The following is a 10,940-nucleotide window of genomic DNA, read 5'->3' on the forward strand; positions in this document are numbered from 1 at the left end:
GGGCTGATACCGTCAATGGACTGATGTCCACCACTATATTAAAGTGTGAGCATTAACCGTCATTAGTCCTGTTTGCACTCTGGGCTGATAATTTCTGAGGCTTTGTCAGTGAATAAACTGTCTAAAGCGTCACAGGGTCGATTTGTGGAACGTGAACTTTGGTTTGGGTAGCTTTCGCCAGGGCCTTGGATAACACTAGTAATACAGTGTTACACGTGACAGGAGCTCTAAGTGCGGTACGTAGCTTTGTAACAACACTACAGCTCATTTCAAATTCTGGACGTCAAGTTCATTTATCTATATTGCTATAGTTTAGAGTTGTCCCCTTCTACTATTGCTTTAGTATATTAACCCTATTCTGTTGTATTCATTTCTGAACCCATAAGACCCATAGGAGATGCTGTAGTTTCTACTTGATTTAGACATAATCGTGCGTCGTGAGAAGATATAAACGTACCTTCAATACAAAAACAGTGCTCACGTTTCAAACTATTCGTCTGGCTTTGTAGATATAGTTTGTCAGGATTTTTTCACCTCAGTATACATATTGTAACGTGTCGGGGGTCCGTATCTAAGTTACTTCTTGGGATCCTTGATAGGTGCTCTGATCGGGTGCTCAAGAGTGCCGATATATACAAAAATATGCATGCTGCCTTGCCCCGGAATGGTCGTACTAAATATATACACACACCATTACTGAACAGAACTGATTAACAATGATTACATATATCAACTTATAAAGATGACATGCTATCAGAAGGCTTTATATACCCTCTAAAGACCGAAGGTAGCGCCGTCTATGTTCCCACCGGAACTTTCCGATATTACATATTTGTCTATACAATGTTTGAATTGGCGCTAATCACGCCATGCTGCAAGCTTATTATTGACACCGAGGTTGTATCAAAGCACGGAAGTAAACAGGTATTGTAACATTATGAACTGTATAACTTATGTACAAATAAACAGCTGGATAGGTGCTTGTCACAATAGCCTTCGTGTGACATTACGAGGCTGAAGTATGTAACTGGTAGTGCAAATATATCCACATTAACACTAACCAACTTGAAAAAAAAAGTTTGTTTCACAATAGTCGTGATAGGTTGTTTAGTTGGAAACTTAGGATTCAGTATATCATTTCAAATGAGGGATTTTAAAATAATATATAGTGTGTAAATTCCGCTGTGGGGAAGTATTAAACATCCTCGTTCGTTGGGAATTTAGACGTGTACAGTCCTTGTTGCCGGTTCTAATTTATACATTACATTTCTACATTACCTACATTGCCTACATTGCCTACATTACCTACATTGCCTACATTACCTACATTGCCTACATTACCTACATTACCTACATTACCTATATTGCCTACATTGCCTACATTGCCTACATTGCCTACATTGCCTACATCGCCTACATTACCTACATTACCTACATTGCCTACATTGCCTACATTACCTACATTGCCTACATTACCTACATCGTCTTCATTAAATTGCCTACATTGCCTACATTGCCTACATTACCTACATTACCTACATTACCTACATCGTCTTCATTACATTGCCTACATTGCCTACATTGCCTTCATTACCTACATTACCTACATCGCCTTCATTACATTACCTACATTGCCTATATTGCCTACATTACCTACATTGCCAACATTACCTACATTGCCAACATTGCCTACATTACCTACATTGCCTACATTGCCTACATTAGTTACATTACCTACATTGCCTATATTACCTACATTACCAACATTGCCTACATTGCCTACATTAGTAACATTACCTACATTGCCTACATTGCCTACATTACATTACCTACATTGCCTAAATTGCCTACATTACCTACATTGCCTACATTGCCTACATTACCTACATTACCTACATTACCTACATTGCCTACATTACCTACATTACCTACATTACCTACATTGCCTACATTACCTACATTGCCTACATTACATTGCCTACATTGCCTACATTACTTACATTACCTACATTGCCTACATTGCCTACATTGCCTACATTGCCTACATTGCCAACATTACCTACATTGCCTACATTACATTGCCTACATTGCCTACATTGCCTACATTACCTACATTGCCTACATTACATTGCCTACATTACCTACATTACCTACATTGCCTACATTGCCTACATTACATTACCTATATTACCTACATTGCCTACATTGCCTACATTACCTACATTGCCTATATTACTTACATTACTTACATTACCTACATTGCCTACATTACCTACATTACCTACATTGCCTACATTACATTGCCTACATTACCTACATTACCTACATTACCTACATTGCCTACATTGCCTACATTACATTACCTATATTACCTACATTGCCTACATTGCCTACATTACCTACATTGCCTATATTACTTACATTACCTACATTGCCTACATTGCCTACATTGCCTACATTACCTACATTACCTACATTGCCTACATTACATTGCCTACATTACCTACATTACCTACATTGCCTACATTGCATTACCTACATTACCTACATTACCTACATTGCCTACATTACCTACATTACCTACATTGTCTACATTACATTGCCTACATTGCCTATATTGCCTACATTGCCTACATTACCTACATTACCTAAATTACCTACATTACCTACATTACCTACATTACCTACATTGCCTACATTACATTACCTACATTGCCTACATTCCCTACATTACCTACATTGCCTACATTACATTACCTACATTGCCTACATTACATTACCTACATTACCTACATTGCCTACATTACCTACATTGCCTACATTGTATTACCTACATTACCTACATTGCCTACTGGCCCACGTGGTCAATAAAGCAGAAGACGCTTACTCTTCTGAAAAAAAAATCAAATGTCCAATGAACAGGTTTTTTTTTATCTTGTTTCTATTCGCCATTTGCCAAACCCCTTATCGATTTTGAATGAGAGAAACGATTTTGATTACATGTCGGTATTATACTTTCTCTTATTGTAGTCATGGAGATTCGACGTATTGAAGACAGAGGAGGAAAAGAGATACTGACCAAATATTATGACGGGATCCATTTTCCACCAATAGTTATTGGGAACGTGAAGGATCATTTAGAGGCACTTAGGAACTTAAAACACAAGAACGGCGATGTAATTATTGATACCTTCCCTAAAAGTGGTACGTCGACACAGTAGTCAGCCGTGTTGTTTTGGTTACAATCAATCAGTTATGTTTATTTAAGTGTCATATATCACAATTACATTGTACAAGTATATAGTTACAAAGTATAAAACATAGTTTAATATCGGGGATAAATCATTTTAACCATAATAAGATATAAAATATTGATATTCTGAAAAGGAAATGTTACAATAATATATATATATATATATTAGATAAATAAAACCAATCACAAAATCACAAATTCAAATCCAGAGAGCAGGTGATTTGGACAGCCCCTATCTACAAATCTCTATATACATAATGATTAAAAGACAATTATTTCATAAAAAACACATTATGTCTTAATCAAATTGAACCAAATAAATAAATAAGTAGAGAAATTTAGTTTCCCAATGGGTTGTGGGAAGCCCTACCAGCGAGATGCGCTAAATTCACTCTAAGCTTGATACAATTAACTAATCAACTAAAAAAATGACTAATCATACAGTATCATGTATTCAAATTAACTAACAAATTAAAGAAAATTTAATTATAAGTGATATTCAGCCAAACATGGCTTACAAGACACTATTTAAAATTATCATTAGCATAGGCTGCTACGTCCTCTGTACATGTTATTTAAAATATTTGCATGTGGAATTTGTAATTCCTCGTTAGACATTATAAACTTAAATTTGTCGGTGTTATCAAAACTGCTAAAATCATTTCTTATACTATTCGCTACATAAAACAAGGATGATCTGAGGTCATTATATACATTACATTCAATTAAAAAGTGTAGTCCATCATCTATGCAATTATTTACATTTGTACATATCTTACAATGGCGATCCTCTAATGGAATCACAGGTTTGGCGTATCTGCCAGTTTCCACATATTTATCATGTGAGGAAGCTAAAAGCATTGTGTCGCACATGAACAAGTCATGAGGATTGCATCTTCAAGAAGCCTTATAGCATTTACTCTAAAATAAGAAATGTACGTTGATTGGGTAAAATATTAATGACAAAATATAAAGCTTTAAATTTCGTTGATGTACTTTAATTATAAGTACCAATTATTCAGTTTTAATCAATGTCTTTGTGTCATACATGATAAACTAATTCTTTTATTGTATCACACAATAATTTACCAAGTACGTACATTATATTGTTGAGACTTTGACTTACAAAGCGAAACACCAATATATACCAAGCGTGGCGACGCAGTTTATTTTCATTATGCAGTATTCGAATTGTGCTACTGGTGTTTATCTTCAGAACAATTATGTAACCAAGGATAAGATGGTTTCCTATACTAAGGATACAGAAATGTACAGAAGGAAATGTTCTGATATGTACCTAGTTCATACCGATCATATGTGAACAATTGAACCAGTATAGCTCGCCCGTATATTCTACTATTTGTGTAGGCCTCATTTGATTTGTAACATGCAAGGTTGTATGAACCATTCTTCATATCAAATGCATAATAGAATATTACTTAATTCGTAATAAAAGGTTAGTTTTGGTTAGTATTTTTTGTGTAACTTTTGATATATAACATCCAAAAAACTGATGCTTAGTGAACATAACCAATTATAAATGTAAAGGCTCACATTCAATGATCTGCAGCAGTTCAGAATGTACACGTTCACAAGTGTTCAATAGCATGTGTTCATGTTACCTGTATTGTAAGTGATATATGCATATTTCAGTATATTGACAAAATGAATACGTTACAAGTATGTTAACTATGCTCTTACATGCATACATATTTTCAGGGACACACTGGACGTATGAAATTTTGCATATGTTGCAAAACGGAAAAGCCGATTATAATATGAACCCCAGTATGATCCTAGAATTTGAATCAATTGACACATTGGATAACTTAGACGGACCAAGGACTCTGAAATCACACTTATATCCGAAACATATTCCCAAATCATTGATCGACAAGAAATGTAAGATCATACACATTTATCGGAACCCAAAGGATGTTGCCGTATCCATGCATTCGTTCATGAGTCGAATTAACGTGGGGGATATGAAAGGGTACAAGGGAACATGGGAACACTTCTTTGACTTATTCGTCACAAAACCACGTGAGTATACACGTTGTAAAACTATTAAAATACCATATGCATAGTCCGATACTTATCCAATCCTATCCTCCCACTTCCTGTACGTTTATTGTTATACACGCGTATGTATATCAACCTTAATTCGCAAAACCTACGAGGAAATGAAACAATCAAGGAATATCATAACTTGTCATTTCGTTATCATTATTATATTTATATTTAAGTCGCTTATAATACCTGGTTCCAACACGTAAAGTCTTGGTTGGATTTCAAGAAGACGAATCCAGATCTACCTATTCTTATCATGTCCTACGAGGACATGAAGAAGGTATGTTGTACAGGTTAGCATAGGGTACCTCTTTCATACCAACATTTTAAACTCTTACATTACTTCGAAAACCTACACGAATTATGCAGTTTTGTTATTTTTAGGCTCTACCTCTCGGTTTATATGGAAAGGAACTTGTGCCCGTTCGTACAATCATTCGTTTGCTCATTATACCATTATTTGATATTTTGTTTCCCTCTGGAAAGTACAAAGAACCAACATACTGCGCATATGCAGACGGTTATTTTGTCAAACAACTCATTGTTCAACTACTAGTCTTCCACGGACCTCATCTGCAGGTGTGGGTTTACCATTGGCCTATTGCATGTCGTAAGAATCGCAAGAAGCGAAAATTGCCTGCGCCCCTGTATAGGTTCGAGGGAGATTTCTCCGATTTCGTGCAACTCTGCAGCTATTGCGTAGAAATTGAACCTGCTGTCTCTATTGCATGATCGTACGATGCGACTTTGGTTCATCTTATATTTACTCTTTTATTTCTATTCTACATTCCCCATCCTAATGTTTCCCTTGACCTTTTCTCGCTTTGGCATTTAGTTTAGCGTTCGTCCTTGTGAGGAAAGCTTTGGATTCTGTCAACTGGCCGAGACATACCAAAAGCAATACCATGATAGTTGCTCTCCCTGTTTAGAGCTCCGCGTTTTCGTAGTGTCTGTGGGACGACAGACTTTCAAGTCTTGCCGTTGTCAGTGCAAGTAAACTCGATAGTGTGTCCTACTGTGTGTTGGGGGCCGCGGTGGCCGAGTGGTTAGGGTGTAATGACACTTTATCACTAGCCCTCCACCACTGGGTTGCGAGTTCGAAACCTACGTGGGGCAGTTGCCAGGTACTGACCGTAGGCCGGTGGTTTTTCTCCGGGTACTCCGGCTCTCATCCACCTCCAAAACCTGACACGTCCTTAAATGACCCTGGCTGTTAATAGGACGTTAAACAAAAACAAACAAACAAACTGGGTGTATTCGGCAGTATGCTTCAGTGAGGTAGCACTATACAGTTAATATCAGTTTCCCACTATTACAAGGGGACAAACACGAACATACTGAATCTCCAAAATACCTTTCTGTTGGTTCTCTTTAAAATAAATCCGCCTCATGACAATTGTCTATTCTTTATACATGCAATTTGTCTATATACATTATTTTGAAGTCTTTGGGTACAGTTACTAATGTTGTTCTAAACGGCCTACCAACACGGTAGAGGTCATAAGGGCAAATAACAGGCAGGACGACTATAGCCAAGGTAAACGAATCATTTTAGAATTATCAAAATCAAAAGATCTGAAAATACATTTTATCATAACTATTCTTACGCAAAAGTTTTGGACATTATCCTTATTCTATTAGACTTACTTGATAAAAATACATGTCATGACATGGCAATTATTAAGATGTTTCATGTAATGATATTACGAGTTATTGACCTATATTATATCATCGTATCCAATATTCTTGACAGACCAGACGCGTGTTGTATAGTCTTTGACTAGCTATTAACAGCTCTCTAATTGATCAAACCATGACGTGTACGTTAGTTATTTGTAGGTGTCTTAGAACTGGATACTACAGTCCTTCCCGTGAATGATAAAAAAGTAAATACAATGTACAAGCTCTACTTCAGATTTCAGTCTTCATTCTCCTTATACCATTACACACATCAGATTCATCAGAGATCCAAAACCCCTATACATTTGTAAGTCTTAAAGTATTGTACCGACTGACCGCTTTCAGATATTTCAAAATGTGGCGTAACAGTTTCGAATAGAAATTTAAGCCATTTTGGTGTTAAGGAAGCTGCGTCTACCGTAGGTTGTAGATCAATGCAGTCCAACAAGATGCATTTAATGGTAAAAAGTTCATTTCATGTGATGCACTGAGGCTGGTCCTCGAGCTTTACTAAGTAAACATGCGTTATAAATGTATGGCGGGCAAGGACAGCCTTGTCTCCCCGACTATCTCTATAGCATGGAGACCATTCACCGATATTTGCTTTAATCGAATGTATTTTGTTCAATGTTTATTTCATATTATCAATTAATGGCGTGCAATTGATATAATACAGGACCTACGAGGCTGTGTTCAAAAGATGGCAGAACATCTTGGAGCAAAACAGGACCCGGAATTTCTTGACGAGGTGGCGAGTAAATGTCAGTTTAGTGCCATGTCGAAAGCACAGAGCTCAAATAACAAAGAGACGTCTATGAGCAGAGACGGCAGCAACCCGTTCTACCGGAAAGGTAAAACATGCATGATAATGTATTTCTTTTCTAATTTGAAATTAAGGATACTTTTAATCCAAAAAAAGATAGTATGCTAATTCTCAAAATAGAATTTAAGTGATTATTTCCCGAAATGATTCAAATTAGTCTCCTGATAAGGGGGACAAAAACCTTGTTAATTACAAAGATCAAAGATAAAATTAGACATATATCAATCATGCAATAAGAAATGTCTCGCGTAATATTTGATAATCTGAATTGATCTAGAATTTTATTCATATTCGATATGCTAAACCCCCCATATATTATACTGGATTCTATGAATATTATAGTATAATTGTACAAAGGATATATATTGATGATGACATAAATAATAAACAATTTCTGCTTTAATTAATCTAGGTGACGTGGGCGATTGGAAGAACTGGCTTACTGTCGCACAGAACGAAATGTACGACAAGGTGATAGAGGAGAACATGGCTGGCATTGATCTGGAAGTGAAATATACGCTGTGAAACATCTGATTGGATTTATAAATAGACAAATATTCGTAAAACCGATATTTACAAGCTCCACTGGTGTTAAATACTATAAAGTTTATAGTAATTTTACTACAACAAAATGAGGAAGTAGATTATCTTGTCATATTATCAATATTCAATTAACAAATATAAAATATATAGACAGATAAATGAATAATTAAATCATTAAAAAGATGATACTTTAATAATAAAAAGCAATAAAACTAAAATAAATATATCAATAAATAAAAAATGAATAATCAAATTATTTAAAAGATAACAGTACATTAATCAAACTATAATACTATAGTATATATATAAACAAGGCAACGCCGAACGATACTAATCCCCTCACGGCAAACCCTGACGATGAACGTGAATTATGAATTGAACAGGCTGACACAAGTGGAATGTGATCTGTTTTATTAACAATAAATTGATACTTAACTGCATTTGAATTTGTATTTTAAATCCTGGTGTGGAAGAAAATATGTGAACATATATTGTGACATCAATGAAAGTGATATTAAGTAGCACTCAGACAATTTATCAAACATTTTATCAGGACTACATGCTTCATATGTCATCATTGTGCTGAGCAGTTTTTCTTTTCAAGTAATGTCAAAAACTGATAAAAAAAATTGCATTTCTATAGCTTACTAACCCAACTTTGTATACTGCACTCCGCTTTCATATCGTCTGTAAAAAATTGCTGTGAGTAACTTTTCCTAAAAGAGGAATAACACTGTGAATACCGAAGCAAAAGATACGGTTCTTGGATGCTGCATTTTGATATCCTCTGTAGCATATCCCGCGATAAAATTAATCAATAAATCGATAGTTAAGTTTTCGAATTAATTGTGTGGAACGACATACTTTTTACACGACGACATCACTTATCGGATGCTGAATTATGTTATGTCAATAAAATGTCATTGAAAAAAGTCCAAATCTTGGATAGTATCAGACACTAGCGAAATTGATTGTGTTTTATACAGGAATGCATTAACATTACATACATGAATAAAAACTGAAATGTCATACACTCAATTATTGTACCGTTTATAAATTGATAAATCACGGTGTTGCCACAGGCTTCAGATCTTTGTCAAGTTTGTCAATGACCATTTCCAGTTCCTGTAATTGTATGTATAGCCGATATAGTAACTGGTGACACGACATTGTTTGCTGACGATTCAAGGGAAATTAATAAAAAAAAATAAGAAAATCTTTCAAATATTAGTACTTTGTAATAAAAAGTAGAATATTGATTTTAACTCTAAAAAAATGAATCAATGATATTTACGAGGAAAAGAATGTATATTTCAATTATAGCCCAATTCAACCAATTACTACTAAAATGTATACATGAGAAAGCGTTCTAAAGGTTAGATGATATTAAAACCACTGAAAAAACCGAATTTCAAGAAAATTATTTTAAAACGAAAACATATATTATAGGCCTATAGTGTTTCGAAATTTGTTAGCATTTAGTCACATAACACCAATTAAAATGAAACAAATAGATAAATCTACATAAAAATACAAAAAAAAAAGATGATAAAAATTCAGGTAATGATTAGAATAATTGAAACCTTTTACTGTATAATTTGAGGCTGGTTATCTTTGTTTGGTATCGTTCTCATGTCACGAACAAATAAAAAAAGTAATCATCGGGTTCACTGTCCTGTTTGCTTTTCCTTTTTTATGTTTTTTTTCTAATCGAAACGCTTGCTGATAGAAATCTTGTATTTGTCAATGAAATTACTTTTTATATGGGTCAGTAAGCTCAAATAATATAAAAATGTTTAACTTATATGTCAACCATGTCTTCCCTGATGGAACCGTCTCCTACCATTTATAGCACTACGGCCTAAATTCGCCATGTTGCCCAAACATTGCTTTATCCCTTGGGAGAATTTACGGTACTTGAGAAAGTAAATATTTGTTGTGTAGGTGACCAAACTGTGTCTAACAGTATTCTATTGGATAGTTTTTGCCATCCCGGATCAACTCATTATATAGTTGCTGTTCTAACTGCCCAGTATTTGTTTTATTTTGATCAGTCAGGGTACGATTTGACCATACCATCGACTGATATATTGCTATACACCAATATATAATGGCAAAGAATACTTTGTTGCTAATATGGCGGTTATTAATGTTATTGCTGTCAATGGTTGCCACTCAGAATGCTACAAACACTAACGGAACAGAAGATACAACAGATGTTGACCACCGTAGACTGGTAACGAAGCAGGACATCATACCGACAACACTAAAATCCACCAACGTCACATGGGCATTGTATCGTACAGGAAATGATACCAACAACGATATCGGAAAATCAAAGACAGCTTATTCTGATGGTGTAGACAATATGACATCTACAGAAGGTCTTAATGACAATACAATGACAAATGAATCATATGACGTTGAAGACAATAGATTGACAACTCACGTAGATAGTATATTGACAACTGAAACGAACACCAATAACAACGTTACCATTCCATACAACGTTGAAGAGGCCTTGACAACTAAATCAGAACTTTTATTGACAACAGAAAACAAAGGAGTAAA

At 35.1% G+C, this 10,940-nt stretch overlaps 1 protein-coding gene across 1 annotated transcript; it reads left to right on the top strand.

The window, feature by feature from the left end:
- On the top strand, positions 1-8,807 carry LOC117318130 (sulfotransferase family cytosolic 1B member 1-like). The gene is made up of 6 exons (XM_033873132.1): positions 1-236; positions 3,031-3,204; positions 4,973-5,296; positions 5,500-5,603; positions 7,680-7,854; positions 8,239-8,807. Exons 2-6 carry the CDS (start codon positions 3,033-3,035, stop codon positions 8,349-8,351), a joined length of 888 nt encoding a protein of 295 aa, XP_033729023.1. The 5' UTR covers positions 1-236; positions 3,031-3,032; the 3' UTR covers positions 8,352-8,807.
- The last annotated feature ends 2,133 nt before the right edge of the window (positions 8,808-10,940 follow it).

The sequence above is a fragment of the Pecten maximus genome, chromosome 19 (assembly GCF_902652985.1).
Source record: "Pecten maximus chromosome 19, xPecMax1.1, whole genome shotgun sequence".
Classification (NCBI taxonomy): Eukaryota; Metazoa; Mollusca; class Bivalvia; order Pectinida; family Pectinidae; genus Pecten; species Pecten maximus.

Excerpts from the sequence above, each read along its gene's own strand:
- LOC117318130 (XM_033873132.1), top strand. The coding sequence starts at position 3,033 with ATGGAGATTCGACGTATTGAAGACAGAGGAGGAAAAGAGATACTGACC. Across the intron at positions 5,604-7,679 it reads CCTACGAGGACATGAAGAAG|GACCTACGAGGCTGTGTTCA; the intron begins GTATGTTGTACA and ends GATATAATACAG. Across the intron at positions 7,855-8,238 it reads CAACCCGTTCTACCGGAAAG|GTGACGTGGGCGATTGGAAG; the intron begins GTAAAACATGCA and ends TAATTAATCTAG.